The sequence below is a fragment of the Aptenodytes forsteri genome, unplaced genomic scaffold, assembly GCF_000699145.1.
Source record: "Aptenodytes forsteri isolate BGI_AS27 unplaced genomic scaffold, ASM69914v1 Scaffold2, whole genome shotgun sequence".
Classification (NCBI taxonomy): domain Eukaryota; kingdom Metazoa; phylum Chordata; class Aves; order Sphenisciformes; family Spheniscidae; genus Aptenodytes; species Aptenodytes forsteri.
Window position 1 is genome coordinate 4,632,654 of NW_008795695.1, and position 18,036 is coordinate 4,650,689.

Genomic DNA, 18,036 nt, shown 5'->3' on the forward strand with positions numbered 1-18,036 from the left:
GAGAGTTGGGCTTGTTCAGCCTGGAGAAGAGAAGGCTCTGGGGAGACCTTATAGTATCCTTCCCGTACTTAAAGGGGGCCTACAGGAAAGATGGGGAGGGACTCTTTATCAGGGAGTCTAGTGACAGGACCAGGGGGCACAGTTTTAAACTGAAAGAGGGTAGACTTAGATTAGATATAAGGAAGAAATTCTTTACTGTGAGGGTGGTGAGACACTGGAACAGATTGCCCAGGGAAGTTGCGGATGCCCCCTCCCTGGAAGTGTTCAAGACCAGGTTGGATGGGGCTTTGAGCAACCTGATCTAGTGGAAGGTGTCCCTGCCCATGGCAGGGGGGTTGGAACTACATGATCTTTAAGGTCCCTTCCAACCCAAACCATTCATGGTATCACTGGCACTAAAGATCAGCTGAAAACCTCTCTAGGATGTTGGAACTAATGGCATGCAATAAAAAAAAAATATCTTGAACGTAACACCAGCCCTGTTTAGGCTGGTTGAGGACTGCAGTATTTTCAGATGTTTGCTTTGGAAATGAACCTCCAAGAAGCAAGACTATTCTAGGAGACAAGGTATCATTAAGTTCCTATCATAAGTACTGTACATGCTATGATTCCTAAAATATTGTAAAGAGCCAATGGAAGAGTAAATTTAAGACATGAGGATGTCACAAGATGTTTGAGGAGGGAAATGTATAAATATACTGCTCCCTTGAGTAAGGTTCAGTATCTGGTTCCACCAGGCTATTTAGCAGCAGCTATTTAAGTGAGGGAGCTGTACAGGAGTTAACAAACTGGAAAGAGAAAGAGGAAAAGGGGAATTGTACCAAAACAGGAAACAAGAACCACGGCATCCTGCAATCAGTTAGCATAATCTCTCCCTGTTGTACGTCAGAGAATAACAAACATTTAAAGGCTACACACGCATCGCTGAATAGCTATCCTGTTCTCATGGGAATGTAGCTTTACTGTTATTTGGAGTTGCTTTAATAATTCTTGGGAAAATCTGAAAATTGTATGCTAACGTAATTCTCTTTACAGTAGTGCCTAGGGAAGTTCAGAAGCCTTGTTGCTCCAGGTGCCATGCAAGATGTAAAGGTAGAAAAACTTTCATGGTCTGTAGTCTAAAGGGACAGACACAAGAGCAGAAGGGATTAAAACAGTCTGAACCAGAGGTGCATCAGGTCATCGTACTAAAGAGCACAGACTCCCCTAGTAAGAGGGTCTTCTAGGAGCTGTGAACTATGAACCGACACAACCACTGACAGAAGCTGGGCCTCTGCCTGCGTGAATATCTTTATGCAAAAGAAAGCAAACACGAGTCTTCAGAATTTCATGGTAAACAAAGGAAAATCTCAGAAAGAGGATATACAGAATATCTGCATTTGCCCTGATGACGTTTTGATTAAAATATTTAATTTCAATTTAATTTTTTAGTGATAAACTTCCTTACTCCTTAGATGATTACATTTTGTATGTGAATTATTAGTTAATTGGCTGTTGCAAAGTAAAGTGTGCATCTAATCAAATACTGTTTTAAAACTAGCTGCTTTATTAAAAAGAAATATCTGTACTTCATGAACAAACCAATTTATTTCCGATTATGACATTTATCAAGATTAAAGAATGACTTGATCGTTTTCCTAAAACCACTGATCATTTCCTCTCTTTTTAATACAAGAAAAATGGACATTTCTGCTGCTTTATAAGCCCCCATTCCTCAGCTTTGAAAGAACTGGAATTTGAGAAAAAAAAAAAAAAAAAAAAAAGAATAAATATGTTCAGTGCAGCTGGAGGACTTAGCTAGTGACTCTCACTTGTTAACTTTTTTTTTTTAAGAGAAAAACATTGACAGCAAAAGCTTGTTTTTAACATAACTAGTTTCAGCTTCAAATTAATTTTTAGTTAAGTATGTATTAAGAACATACCTGATTTTAAAGAAAATGTAAAAAGCAATTTTTAAATAGATTGCCAGAAAAGCAGACTGGTGGTATGGGTCACAGACATAACACAGTTCATGTGAGGGAACACAGAATGGTAAACTAGCTGGCTTTTCTACTTCTCCATAAGATCTTATATTTTTTAAACATTTGAAATGTTAACTGGGAGAGGCTAGTTCAGTACAGTACAAAACACTAACCATAGAAGTGGAAACTAATTTCTAAAAACCTAAGTTAACTCTCTTCTTCAAAGCTCTGCAGGAGTTCTGTGTACTTCAAGACATACATACTTTAAGCTGTGATTTCATAAGCAGCTTAAGCAAATTAAAGATCAAAGATCTTTCTTGATGTACCTATCGCGCTGCTGTTTCCCAGGTCTGATTTAGCTTGCTGAATCGGCCAGAGTTGCTTATTTCACTTCTTTTTGGAAGAGTGACATTGCAGTGAGATGAGGGAGCTGACCTGCCTCACCCCGCAGCTGTACACTCATTAGCGCTGACAGAAAGGCTGGCTGGGAACGTGCTAACGAGGGCGGAGCACGCGCAGCACCAGCGTGATCTTCAGTCAAACCCTTGAACCAGAGCCTTCATTTATGAGGTTGCCCCAAATGCGCATGATAAAATGTGCAGCGTATTTACCCAGAAGTTTTCTGATGCTACGGTTCAGTGCTTTTCCCAGTTAATTTTGTTGGCCTCAAGCACCGACATTGTACGGTCTCTCTGTATGATGTTTTCTGGGTGCCTGTGCATTCAGTTAGCTCTTTTCCACAAACCATCAGCTTTGTAGAAAATACACAGTTCACCCAAGTACTGCCCTTAATTACTCAGCTTAACCTTTACATATTTAGATGTTGGACACAAACCTGAAACCCTGGTGAGAATCTGAGGACTGTTCCAGGGAACCTGCCTTTCGCACCGACTGCCCTTCGTTTTCAGGACACCCGCCCCTACAGTGTTTTTTTAAAAAAAGGCTATTTCAAGGGGACGTAATAACGGGGTGATGACTGCATTACCCGCCGACCCTCCATGTGCCTGGCCGGGGCAGGATCTCTCTCCTCTGCCAGGCGGCTGCGCGCACAATGTTTTTTATCCTCCCAATTCCCAGCCCATTCTTCCCAAACTGAGTACTGTAGCCACACAGAAGTTTGTTACGAAGAGGACTGGGATGAGCCACTCCCTCGGCGGGAGCACAGCACACAGATGCCTCGCGAGCTGTTGCTCACCCCTCTCCCGACTCACCCCATGGCTTCAGGCTGGCTCCGAGATGGGTGCTGCGTGCACCCACGCTCAGCAGCGCTCGCACTGCGGCCGCCTCGGCCACTGGTCGTTTTAATGAAGTTGTTTAATCTTCCAGAGGAAAGGAATTGATAACACTTTAAAAAGCATTAAATTGGGACTATTTTCTCTATTTAAGAAGATAGCTTGTTTGTGCTACAATGCTTCCCAAGCGGAGGCAGATAAGGAGCACATATTTTCCTATCTATTAAGTGTCATTCTTGGCACGTGGTTTGCACTGATTGGGTGACTGCTTCAGGTAAGATGCCCTGCTCTATTTATTAGAAAAGTGCCAGGCATAGCTACAGTGCCAGTAGACAGGGACTTATTCTCAGAGCTTAATTTCAGGGCTACTCAAGCATTTTAGCACAGACCTAAAGGTTAATGTGTCAGTAATACACAGAAACACTGAAAATGCAACAGGGGAACAAAGTTGCAATGAAAAATTATAGTAAAATAGCTACACAGATATATGCAGTGCATCTGAATTACACTACATTCATTTTTGTGGTTGTTCCATCCTAAAAAAATATGCACCACAGGCTTTCCTTTAAGCCTCTTACATTTTTTCTTTGTTGTTATCAGAGCAGAACTGTGACAATTTTTTATTGGCAATGCTATTATAAAGCCTATTTCTGAGAGTGGATAGCTCATCTCTTAGTGTTCAATAGGATTAAAAATAGTGTACAGTTTCAGGCTATACAAATCTTTTTAGTTAAAGGAAAAAAAAGGGTTGATTCAGTTGGATTTTGGTTCAGTTCAAAAGCACTAATTTTTCCTCTTTTCTTCAGCTTTAGATGCATTTCATGTTACCTTGAGGCTCCAGACCATTAGATGAACATATGCGAGCTTACGTTACCCCAGGGCATGACTGTGTATGCGTACACAGGAAGAACGAAGCTAATCACAAGCAATCTCCCTCAGCTGCCACAAAGGAAGGATGACTAATACAGTGGTCAAGTTCTTTACTTAGAAATAAGAATAATCTCACCAAAAGAAACCAAAACTCTTCCACAAAGATGAGAGCAATTTTTAACAGTCGTCTTTTTCCTTTTTACTAGCACAAGTAACTGTAGTGACTTACGATCGCAGCTCCGACCAAACCACAGATGTATGTCCCAGCCAGCTGAATTTTTAGATACAGTCAGAAAGGCAGTAAATGGTGTATTTACAACATTGCAAACAGGCAGGGCAGCTGGCTGAAGCCTTGGGAAACGAGAAGGTGAAGGACCTCGAGCACCTTATGACTTGACAGACAAAACTCCCACATTTAGGAATAAAGAAATCTCCCCTTACCTGAGACATCCTTTCACGATGCTTAGCTTCAAGTCTCTCCTTGGCCTTCTGGAAATGGGCATGTTCATTCTCATCTCCAGGTGTCTCCAAATATTTGTCAACAGCATCAGGAGTGCTAGCGGCAGTGGTAGGGACTGTGGTAAAATTTTGAGGGGGGGAGAAGGAAGGGAGGGTGAAGAAAAGCAGAATTTCTACTTTAGTACAGGTAAAATTTAGTCAGACCAAGCAAGAAACATCTGTTCTAATTTCCATCGGAATAAAGCCATTCATTTAACCTCAGAGGAGGATATAAAATGCTGTTTAGGTGGATATATTACACGCAGCAAATATATGTAAATATACAAGGATTTCCCCCCTGCCCCATTTTATAAACGAGGAGAAACTCTTCAGAGTGAACAAAGCAATGTTATACAAACAGGTTAGAAACTGCTGCCAAAGGAAAAATTCCAAGGAAAAAAAAGCCTGGCAATGACTGAAGTACATAAGCCAGCAGAAAGCCTTTTGCAAAGTTACATGCTTTGTATATTACTTTATTTTTAAAAGGTAAACTGTAACACACACGAGTGCCAATGCAAATACATTTTAAAGCACCTGTGGACCCCACAGAACCCTAATGAAATACCTCAAATCCTTCACTTAGTGACAGTTTGGCCTCACAGATATTTACTTTATTTGTAACAACTTTGATTAAGAAAACCCCTCATGGATGCTGGAAATAATCAGCAATCTTGCACTAATCGCTAGCCATTCCTGTCAGAAAACTAGGCGATACCGATCACACTGGTAATGCAAAGATTTGCGTTTGGGGTAATTCAAGCAGAGTGAGAAACAGTTCCTTCACTACGCAGTAACATCCAACAACCCCTACATTAACTAGAGTAACATTTCTGTGCTCAGGACATAACAGCAATTTAAAAAAACTCTCCAATGATGATCAGCTATTTCATTTCAACTATATTGTCCCTAAATATTTTATTTTTTAATTAGTTTCATTTCCCTGGTCACATTTAGTTCAACAATTGCAAAAGTTAGTTTAAAAGTTCTGACAAACAAAGACCATACACATAGTTGCGCAGGATTTTTTTTTTTGTAAATGCGTTTGACTACATGTACTATAGTTAACTTCACTTACAGAGGTAATACATTTTAGTAGATAGACTAATACAGGTAGGAAAAAACCCAGGACCCTCCCACATCCCAAACATTTCTCAATGTCTTCAACAACAGCAAACTTTAATCAGAAGATCAGACTGAGTAATAACAACCAATATTTATTTATGACTACTTTCCCCAAAACAAGTTGAAAGATAAACACACCTATGTTAAATTATTATTAAAAAAAAAAATCATCAGTTCGAAGTACAACATGTTAGTCCCAATGAAATACATCCTCAAATTTTAAGAGAAACTTAAAACAAATTCCAAACTTTTCCTCCAATTTTACCTTAGGTGTATAACCCCAAAAGAAAACAAAACCCCCCAAAATGAACAGAAAGTCTTTGGATTTGGCTGCATTTGAGATATCTCTACGTGTTCTCTGCAATAGGCATGAATGGTTTTGGCTGCTGTTGGTATAAATTGCACAATGGATATTGTAAGTTACTCACTGGATCAAAGGAAAGGCCTTGCTTGTCTCAAAACAAACAAACAAACAAAAAATCTACAAGCAACCAAAAAAAATCCAATTGAGAAGTCATAGGCAGTGCAAATTATCACTCCTCCCACCATTTTTAGATTTGTTTCATAAATATTTAATTACAAGTTTACATTTTGTAAAATTGTAACCTTTGTTACTGAAGTACTGTAACAACGAAACAGGAACAAATAAGCTTCCTGACAAGTCACAAAGATTACAAAAATAGAATGCAACTCAATATTTTCAGTGGTTACTCCTGCAACTTCAGACAATTTAGTCTCTAATACTGTTATAAAAGCATAAAAATTTTCTTCCTTTTTAAAGTCTTAATGATAACAACCCATCTTCAATGATAACATGGTTTGTGCTGGGGTGCAGTGCTGCCTGCCAGAAAGGCTACAGCCATCGTAAGCAAATTCCAAAAACAGATCACCCAAAGCTCGGACTGAGTGAAAACATTTCTGTAATGCTCAGAAGTCTTTCTAAGTATCTTTGCCTTTTAATCTCTCAAAGATTAAATTAATTTGTTGCTTATCTTTTCCGAAGCTGCAGTTAAGTACAGTACATTTTAATTCCATTTAGAAAATGAAAAGAAAATTCTATTTCAAAGCAGGAAGAAATTTAAGAGCGTCAGACAGAGCAAAGGCCATCCCTTCCAGGCTCCTGTTTCCTGACAGGGGTCACCAAACACCCCCAGGCAAGAGCAGTGAATACTCTTTTGCAATGTTTAACTAACCTTGCTGGATTTTCCTTCCATTACTCTGATATTTTTTTTTTTCCCCAAAAACTCGCGTGAGATTTAACATTCACAATATGGTGCGGCAATGAGTTCCACGGTTTAATCAGGCTTTGTGTGAAGAGGATTCTCCTCCTCTTAGAAAATCTCTACACCCTCCATCGCTGCCTCTGCAGGACACAGCAGGGTTTAGCACAAAAAGATCGAATGGGGGAGAGCTCTAGCGCATTCATTGTCCTTCTCCATCTTTTATAGATTTTTTTTTTTTTAACTGAACTTAAGTCTGTACAAATGCAAGTGGAAAGAAGTGACGATCTAAATAAGTGCCCAATAAATTATGCAAATTTAACCTTTAATTTATTGAACAGGAAAAAAGGTCACCAGCATTTGCACTGAGATCAGTTAAGCCACCTGTACATTCAAGGCCTGATTTTCAAAAGCTCCCATCTCACACGCATGGCCTTTACGTCCCAAATTTTCAGACAATACATTTACTTCCCACCGGGATGCTCGCTGGTGTGTTTCTGAACAGGCGAGGGTAGCGGGTGCTGAGAACTGGAAAACCTGATTTCAGTGCCTGGTGCGGAGGATGTCAGAGCACCCAGCCCCCTCCAAAAGCTGTGCAAAACCAAATCAAAGACCAGGCATTAAACACCACAGACCTGGATGCCTGAGACAGCCAGGCTGTGCCCAGGAGCACGGGAAAGGATGCGGGCGGTACACTGATATCCGACTGCAGCCTGCTCTCTCAAGCTAACACTAAAGAGGGTAATGCTACCGAAGAGTAATACTGCATAGAAGGAGAAAGCTACTACCCCTGACCTTGTGCAAAAGGCTGGTGTAACGCCACACGGGGCTCTCCACTACGCGCTCCCAAAAAGAAAGAGGGCTCGGAAATGGGCATGTGGGCTGATGGGAGCTTGGGGGACCTGTCTCACGGTAAAAAGCTCAATCAGTTACACTCATCCACCAGGGAGTGGACTACTAATTTGATTTAGAAAATCTCTACTGAGAAAAGATTTCTGACAACAGCTTTATTGGAATGAAGCAACTGAGGTCTGATGGTTGGAAACCAAAGCTAGGCAGAAATAAGGCTGGAAATCCAGACCAGAAATAAGCCACCCACTTTCAGTAGTAAGTGCAATTCATTATTTGAACAACTTACGCAAAGATACGCTGATTTGCCCAAAAGCATGCTTGAAAACATCCTGCTTCAGCATCTCCTTCCGAAACCCTGCCAGCAAACAGACGTGAAAGCAAGGGGTAAAAGGGGTGTTTTCTCCCTCCCTGCTTGCTGCTGGCACGGGTGCATGCCCAGCACATGTCAGAGCAGGCTGAGCTAGCGGAAAGCCAGCCATAAGGACCCAGCCTGCCTACCGCTCCTGGAATGTTTATTTGGCCGCTGGTGGCCGCAGAGACCGACCAACCTACCAACACCAACCACATCTCACTCTGTAAACAGACACTGTTTAAACTCTTAAAAAACAGGGATAATTTGCATTAGAAAGAAGTTCAGCGCGTATGTTTAGGAAAATACTGAAAGGTGAGATGAAATGGTCATATAAATTTTTGTTTCTGTTATAACCGTGATTCAGAAGCAGTCTTTTTGTGAGTGGTTAGCTATTCACGTAATTTGAAATCAGAACTGTTTCTCTGACAAAAAATAGCTAGTCTGCTTAAAAACAAATAACCTTACAAGATTTTGCTCCCTACAAAGCCTGCAAATGATTATGTGACAACTTCTCCATCCAGTATTAAAAAACCATAATTATCATTATTATGTTAAAAAACCCTTCTGATTCCAACATAATGATAACCGACAGCTTACCCTCCCCCACAAGAAAAAAAGAGAGTTACAAAAATACTCCCTTCTTTGGCATAAAGCAGAAACATTTTAAAATTTCTTCATGGCTGGTGGCACAAACTCTATCCTTTGCACTCCAATACATTTGGGGACTTTGTTTCTAGAGATGTATTGTGTGTTTTCTCGTAGTAAATTGTGAACATTTGGTCAGACATTAGTTACATGTAAGGATTCCTTAAAAATCTGCAGCCTGATCTTTGACCGCATCTGCTCTTAGGAGGCAGCTTTATTTTCTATGCATTGCTTGTTTTATAAAGTAACTCATTCTACTACTGCATGAAGACTGATCAAAAAGTGTATGTTGACAGGTGTGGAAGAAATGCGGTATCAGATGACATTTTCTTCACACTTCCACTCATTTTACCTGTCAATTCCCAAACAGATTTTTTTTTAAATTTTTATTAGACTTTAAAATCCTAACCTGCCTGGAGACACAGGTTCAATAATACAGCCAAATTATGCTCCACACATTTTGCTATTTAACAACAATTTCCGAACCAAAGGGCAAAAAAAAAAAAAGAAGGAAGAAAAAAAAGAAAAATGCAACAATATGCCCCCAGATCCTGTTTGACTATTTCACATAAAAATAAATAATCCAGATCAGTCTCTCCAGTGAAAGCAAAAACAGTCACTCACCAACCTCATATGAAATGAAAGGATTAGTAGATGCCCCTTTTCTGAATGACATTGGCTGGTGCATATAAGATGGGAAACCATTTGAAATGAGAGCATTACCAAAAATGCAACAATATGCCCCCAGATCCTGTTTGACTATTTCACATAAAAATAAATAATCCAGATCAGTCTCTCCAGTGAAAGCAAAAACAGTCACTCACCAACCTCATATGAAATGAAAGGATTAGTAGATGCCCCTTTTCTGAATGACATTGGCTGGTGCATATAAGATGGGAAACCATTTGAAATGAGAGCATTACCCAACTACAATGTAGTATTCAGTGGCTGCATTCATTGCCTCTGAATTCCACATACACGACTGCCTCATTAATGAAGGATTAAGATCAAAGCTTTCAGTTGTTGACTAAGATCACAACTAATTATAGCACATCTGACAATCACAAGTGCATATGGAATATCTTTAGCAAGAAGGGTTTCTATTATTGCTACTGCTACCTTGTGAAATGAGCTGTTTTTACAAGATGGTATCCCCAATCTTTTGTGAGTAAGTTACTCTGCTTACAGCAGGGTGGCAAAACCAGTGAACAGAATCTAAACAACAGGGAAGGAAAGTAATGATTACCTTTTTCTTACAAAACAGACAAATTACTGACTGAATGGTACAAGACAAATGAAGGCTGGAAAAGGTTTATCTTAAGACTGTAGCAAATTACCATAATTTTAAACGTAGGGAAAAGGATGTAGCAGGATGAGTTTTTACATAAGAAGTTGTTAAGTTTAATATAATTTAATTACTTGGAGAAAAGTGTGTGCCGAACCGGTATGCTTTCTAGTAGAGATCAATACCGGGGCACAGAACAGTAAGTGTATTTACATACTATATTTAAATTATAATCCACTGCATTATAGAGACAACTATTCTCATTCTTAGCACTTTAAGTTGGAGGACCAGCAGGCAAAGCGCCACTCCTTTTCACTTTTAATTACTTTCTCTTCATACACGCTTTCACCAAGACCACTTTCTGAACCCTGTCTAAAAATAAAACTAAAGAATAACGGGGAGGGCAGAGTTCCTCCCACAGTCAACAGCACAAGGGAGACCTTGTGAGAATGAAAACCAGACGTATCCCCAGCTTTCGTGTTTTACGTGTAAGTGGCAGGCTGCTGCTGCTGCTGGTTTCTTTTTAGGGTTTTGAGGGGCACCGCTGTGCTCCAAGGGTTGGCATCACCCCTGGACTGGCAGGAGTTCTAGGAGCCAGATCTTTCACCTCGCGGCTCATCAGGACATCTCCCTGCCTGGAAGCTAACTGCAGAGCAGTGAACTGTGCTGATCACCATCAGAGCCTGGTACTCCTGTCCTTCAGGCCACTCAACTCCAGCTGCCCACTTTTTAATTTTCAGCAAAGATGCTCAATAATGCGAACTCCCATTAAGTCATTCATTGATGTTAAGGGTCATCCATTACAACTACATATTTATCACTCAGCCTGATCACATAACCATTCAGCTGGGTTTTATTTGTCTTGCACATTTGCTTTATCCTCATGTTTTGACAATTATATTTAAGACACCCAAAAAGTCTTTGAAAGTAATGTGTTCCTCACAAAAACTGAGGAATTCTGACTACAGTGGTAGGGACTCCGAAAGCACAAAACATGGACTAACAGACTGGATAAAAACAAATATATTCTTCTGTCAGAAAAAATATACGCACGTTGGTACTGAATTAAGAAAAAAAGCCACCTGTGAAGTGGCTGCATGCTCAGGGATCACATCTGAAGCAGTAAAAAGAATCACCAGTTTTGAGACTTGACTTCTCCACCTTCAATTCCAAGCTGCCTCTTAGCTTCCAAAATTTTATTAAATTAGATGAATGTTCCTAAAGTGGATTAGAAAGCACATTGTTTAAAAATGTCTGCTAGTTTAATTGAAAGAGATTCCAGGCACAGTTGACATGAAGAGAGTTAACACATGAAAGAGAACCCAGCGTTCCAAAGGGATGCTCTTTCCTTTCTTAACAGCTGGGTTATCTCATTGTTTTTATTAACCATCAAGGCTAAACTACTTTGTCGTAAAAGACTGTGTATAGTTTCTGTAATATTTCATAACTTGCATTACTAGTATCCAAAGAATAATTACAGGCCAATGTAGCAACCTTGGCCTGAAAATATAATTAAGTGTATTGAGATGGAGAAATAACATGTTTAAGAGTTACATTCCCTTTTGAACTTTACTTTGCAAAGACTGATCCTACCTTCCTTTGATATGTTATAATTCAAATAGTTGGCATGGCATCAGAACAATAGGCAGCTTGAAAGACAGTTTAGTGAAATCCCTCACGGAGACTTCTTGGAGAGAAAAAAAATACCATACTCATATTATTCCTCATCTATTGCCTTAACTAAACTTGATACTTGCCACCTAAATTAGGTTTAAGTTAAAGTTTCTCATATAAGAATCCTTCTGTGTAAGAACTTCAAGATACATTTTCTACCCATGCACAGCTAGAACTTGGCAACCATCACTGCAACTTCCTTTTCACCAGCCCTGACAAATGCAATTTTGCCTTGCTCATATCCATTCGACACTCATCTTGGCCATTAATTGCTCAGATCACACACCCCCCCAAGCCCCCCTGCTCCCCAAGTTTTTCGATTCATTACGTGCTTGGGAGGAGGTCCCCAAAGCAAACTTTCCTCGAGCATCTTTGCAATACTCTGCTTCAAGGTCATTCTCTTTTGATTTGTCACCATAAATTTAAATATTTATGAGGGAAAAAACCCCGTTAAATTCTTCACCTGTCACATCAAATGAGATTGCTGTGAACAAATACAAGACAGAAGTATTCTCCTGAACACGCCTTGTGCTTGGGAGGAGGTCCCCAAAGCAAACTTTCCTCGAGCATCTTTGCAATACTCTGCTTCAAGGTCATTCTCTTTTGATTTGTCACCATAAATTTAAATATTTATGAGGGAAAAAACCCCGTTAAATTCTTCACCTGTCACATCAAATGAGATTGCTGTGAACAAATACAAGACAGAAGTATTCTCCTGAACACGCCTTCTGCCAAGGTTGTAAACAAGAGTCATCAAGTTCCAGAGAGTAAAAAAAAAGAACTGTTGTTAGACCCAACAAAACAAGTTACAGCAAAAACAGTGTCTACAACAATACTTTACATTAATACAATTCCTAGTGCTTGAAGTTATCAGTAGTCTAGCTCTTGTATATGAAAACATTTGCATCATTTCCCTTTTGAATCCTAAACTTTAACCAACTGCTTTTCAAAAAGGCCCAGTCCGACACTGGCTCCACGTGTGGTTCAAGGGTGAAATATAAGTGTGAATTAATATAGATGAAGGAACTGTGGAAACGGAAATTAGTCACTTGCATCCACTAAAGGTGGTAGTCAAAATTAACAATTTAAATAGAATGTATTAGAATTAATCCCATTACAGCTCCTAGGCACTGAATGACAAGTGTCAAGCACTCACAATGAATACAGAACTGCAAAAATATGCTTTTATTAAGATTTCATCTACACTATTCGAAATTGGCCTCAAATTCACCAAGATGCATGATTCGGCTGAGTTTTCAAGCCAGAGAAAATAAAACCCAGCAGATACAGGCAATTCATGCTGGAGATGGTGGGAGAGGGACACATTTAAGTAAAGTCTTGAGAGGTAATGTCCCCTTTACTGCTAATTTGGGAAGCAGTAAGACAATTGAATATAAAGAGCCTTTGTGATGAAGCAACAGGTTGTTCTAGTGTGACCGGCTTAGTGAACTTGTAATAACTTGGGGTCTTTTATTCATTCAAACAAAAGACTTCATACTTATTATGTGAAATACTTCCTTGCAGTATCACTACTTATAAAGGCAGATTTTTAGGATTTGAAATGTTAGCACTAGACTTCTGTATTTTAAATTATATCTCCTGTAGTGCCGTGACAAATTAGTACTGTAGCTAGTTATTGCAATTAATATTTTCCAGCACTAAGTGCATTGTCAAAAAAAAGTGCATTCCTGGCATGAAGCAACTTGCAAGCTCTGCTGCTTTTATGGCCTGCCAACTCCCCCATAAACCAAAATGAGCAGCGAAAGGGTAGTACCACCTAGACCAGATGAACGTGCTCTAGACGTGGCCTGCTTTCTGTCTTTGAGCCTCCTACCTGACCTCAAGCTCAAGTGGTCTCTGTAGTTGTACAGATAAAATGAGCAATGAGCCATGAGCCAGTAAATAAGACAAAGGATTAAAATGTGCTACCTAACTAAATATCGGGTATATTTTATCATTCTGCTTCCAGGAATGCACTGCGGCTCCTTAATGCCTTAGACACGCTCTGGAAGTTGGCAAGCAAGTTTAGCTGCCAAAACGTTTTACTTCCTGCTAACTAGGGAGGTGTCAAGATCCCAAACAAGTAACAAATGGATAAAGGAAATTCCTGACAACAGGAATATCATCTTAGAAGCTTTTGCTGTTAAAAGGTACAGGTTGTTATTTGCAGTACCTCTGAAGAGAAATTAAACTGGACACTGCAAAACACTAGAGGTCATGAATTTTTCCCTCACTTAAGAGCATGAACCAGAAACACGGTAAGACCAATCTCATCAATTATCAGGGACAGACTGAGACAAATCCATAGGCAAGCTGAAGCTAGCCTATATGAAAAGCATATAAGTAAGAGTGGATCCCCAATATTAGTCTTAGTCTCGTGTACAATATTTTAATCTATATTTAAGAGGGTGTAAAATTCCATGTATATTATAGAATTGTAGCTTTTAGAGTGTCTTTCTTTTCATACCTTCCATTTGAAATTGAAATAAAGTATCTGTCACTTAAAAATCACCAAGAGACTTCACAAGTTCATAAGTTTACAAAATTTAGCCTAGAGAATAAATACTATTCTACATAAATTCACCTAAAATCTGTGATCATGCTCTAAAATGATAAAAAATAAAACAATGCCTGTCACATTTAGACTTATTACTAGGTTTCAGTGTTTATGCAAGGAAGGAGGCAACTGAAAACACTGAACCCTGTTGGTTCCCTCTGATGTTAGCGGTACGAGTTCAGTACAATGATAAAACCCCCTATTTTATAAAAGGTCATTTCAATGATATGTCAAGAGTTTTCAAAATCTGACTGTGCCACCAGAGTACAGTTCACTCCCGCTTTAGATGTGGAACAAATGAAAACACAGTGGCACGAATTCCACTCCACTCTGAACGCAGCATGCTGCGGCCGCAGGAGCTGCTGGGAGAGCTGTCTCCGATGCAACAGCTGCCAAATGAAGCACATTTAAGAGAATGAATTTTCCCAGCTTTGAAGCTCCTTTTGTCCCCAAGTTAGGACTTGATCATCAACATAATTGCAAAATAGTACTTATTAAAAAAATATATTTCCTATAGCTTTAAGGATGTTTAACAAGCAACAATTAAGAGACAAGTGAAAAAATTCGTACAATAGATTACTTTTTAGTATGACAATAAGACAGAAATCATTCCTTCGATAACAGCAATTTATCGTCTTCTGCTTATTCTTGTCAATACATACCCATTCTGAGGTCATTAGATCTGAATTAACCACCCGACAGATCCTAATGACTTCAAAGGAGCCATTATGGCCAGTCACACAGTATAAGTTTGAGTCTTATATCGAATAGAAACTGTAGACAGTATTGAACATCCTTATTAAAAATCAACAGAGATGGAGCATGTGGTCTGGCAGGCTGAATCAGTAACACGATCCTTAAAGCCTTCTACTTCTAGGGCAATTATATATCAATTCCCATGCAGCTGGGTGATGAATGAAAAAATTTGACAGCAGTAGCTCCTACCCAACAGACAAATCATTTTTGTCAGACCTCAGAGCATCAAATTCGTTGATAGTGGAGAGAATCTAAGGTTTTGCATGACAGGACAGACCCACCTTTTCAGATCAAGGTGAAGAGACTTCAGCAAGGAAGCAGAATAAAACATGAATTTTTTTTCGGTAGACAATGTGTTCAGGATATTAGTATTCAGTATTCATACTTTCAGTATGTATAACATATGAGTATTTGTGGCAACAGAACATCCTCAGGTTTTGGTTCAGTCCAATTTCAACGTGTTATGAGAAAAATAAACTCACATCCCACCCTTTCATCCTTTGCCCACTATTCAAGAGAAACCCAGTCACCACCCACTCTTTCATATTCCTCTCTGTAAAATGAAACTAGTTTATCCTGCAAAACAGACTACAGCTAGACAAAGGAAAGACGTGCTTTTAATGTCTATCTTGTGTCCTGCCCAAGAGAGGCTTTTTATAGGACACACGGGAGCAACAAAAATGTGACCACTGGAGAGAAAAGGAATAAAGAATGGAATAAATAAATAAGCATGAGGGAGGGCACAAAGGCAAATAGAAAGATTAAGAAGACCCAAGCAGGCCAGAAGAGGGGTGGCCTAGATGGGAACTCTTCTCCACTGTTTTTCTTTCTTTTCTTTTGTGGGATTGGAGTGGAGGTGGCATTTGCCTGATCCAAAGCTCGCTATAACCACGTAAAAAACCTCTTTCAGCAACGCTGGATCAGTTCCAAAGACAAGATGTCACTTAGCAGCTGAAACGTATGGTATTCAGCACTTCTAATAATTTTCATTACCATTTCTATTCAGCAAAATGATGAAAAATAAGGAGAAGCAGTACAGCAATACTGAAACAGTAGAAAAAACCAGAGGAAAACAAAGTATTTTAGGAACAGAAATGAGAAGTGTATAGATCAGAGTATGGAACACTTCGACATAACATGAAAATACAGGAACAAAAAGATAACTAAAGTAGCTTGGAAAGTGTACCCTATAGACTCAAATGTTGTTTGAGAAACTGCTGAAGAAAATCACGATAAAGTCCTCCGAGAGATTTACTTTAAAAGACAAGACCCGCTCCATTTTTCCTCACTGCCAGTTGTGCAAATGAAGCCATGCAGTTCAAGTACTCAACCTAACTCCATTTTCCTTAAAGACAAAATGACCCAACATTGGGAATCCCAAAGTAAACCAAGATACCTACGAAAAGAACACAAATGGTAATGCTCTTCGCATGGTTTTATTGAACTGAACCTAAGGAAAAAAAAAACCCAAACCAACAACTTCCATAAGAGAGACAGGAATCGCCTGTGCTCATCTGAATATCCTAATGGATATCCTCTATAGCAAATTCAGAAGTTGTTTCTGATTTCGCATGCTGCATAAGAAATGCCAGTCTTAGAAGAGAAGATCATTTATCCTCTCAAACAGCACGAGCACAGACTGAACAACTTTTGCTGCCAAGAGACAAGTTTGAAGAAGGAAGACAATCTAATTTCCAAGTTTCATTCAATCTATAATATTCTTTTTAAGATCATGGCCGAGTTCACCCCTTGTAGCAGAAGATTTACTGCAAAAAGATCACTAGGTTGTTGGGAAGTGTAATACAGTAAACTCTGCCGGCTCACTATTACAAGCAGCCGGTGCTATGATTTCACCTACAAACTGTATATGAAGGGTAACACCACTGCATTATCAATGTGACAAATCAGAGTCTCATCCCTCCAAGTTTTACTCTGTAAGAATAATTCTCATGAAGTCTGTTTTGTGATGTGACTGCTCGTTTCATCAGCAACACCCTTCCCTCTGTGTAATAATTTTGCAGCACTATGAAAGCCAGAAATGAAACTCTCACATTTGAAGTGCTGGGTGAGTAACTACAGCTCCGTATGCAAGATGCATGATGTTAGGAGATATTTGAGTCTGCACAGTCCCACTGCAGAATTTGGACAGAGAAATGCATCCATATGGCTCAGCTTGAAGGGCAGGAGCCAAACCAAATCTGTAGAAACCAGACCTTTAACAAAACTGCAATCTTGCAAGAGTCAAGATCTGCTACAAGACCTCATTTATGCTGTTGTCAAGTGTCCACAAAAATACTCTAGATTTTTCAGTGATGCTGACAAAGGCAGTAATAATTCTTAATCCCTATCAGGTATGTGAAAAGGATGACTTTTTCCATTAAGAACCAGTGTACGCAGCTTTTAGAAACTCTTCTACTGACCATAAAAATAAAATGCACAGCACAAAAAGCCAATAGCTGTTTTTCATTCAATCCTACCTTGTTGGACATGAAATGTAAGGATGAAGCCCCCCCCCCCCCTTTTTTTTTTTATTTTTTTGTGTTGGGGTTGGGCGTAATATCAGAGGTAGGTGACTTTCATTTGCCTCTTACAGGCCAAGGCAAACGCCTTAATTATCTAAAGCTCTGTGTCATGTTCAGTCCCGTCATTCCTTGCTAACCTGGACTACTGGACTACTTGAAGTAGCAAAAGGTTCAGTTTCTCAGCTATTTTCCACTATTAGTTTCGTGGGGAAAGGAACAGGTACTGTCACAAGAGGCGTAATATCAGAGGTAGGTGACTTTCATTTGCCTCTTACAGGCCAAGGCAAACGCCTTAATTATCTAAAGCTCTGTGCAGGTACATCATGTTCAGTCCCGTCATTCCTTGCTAACCTGGACTACTTCCAGATGTGAAGTAGCAAAAGGTTCAGTTTCTCAGCTATTTTCCACTATTAGTTTCGATGGCCATCATCTTGTCTGGGATCCAATCACCACTTAAGCATGATACTCACCCACGTGTGACTGAAAAAGG

The 18,036-nt window shown here is 39.5% G+C and overlaps 1 protein-coding gene across 2 annotated transcripts in view; it reads right to left on the reverse strand.

Moving 5' to 3' along the window:
* The window catches only part of APP (amyloid beta precursor protein), a 194,194-nt gene that overhangs the window by 72,472 nt on the left and 103,686 nt on the right, over positions 1 to 18,036 (reverse strand). For both annotated transcript variants that reach the window (XM_019473070.1, XM_009282925.2), the window contains one exon: positions 4,505 to 4,638. In XM_019473070.1, the coding sequence (XP_019328615.1) occupies positions 4,505 to 4,638 (134 nt within the window). The remainder of the gene's footprint in view (positions 1 to 4,504; positions 4,639 to 18,036) is intronic.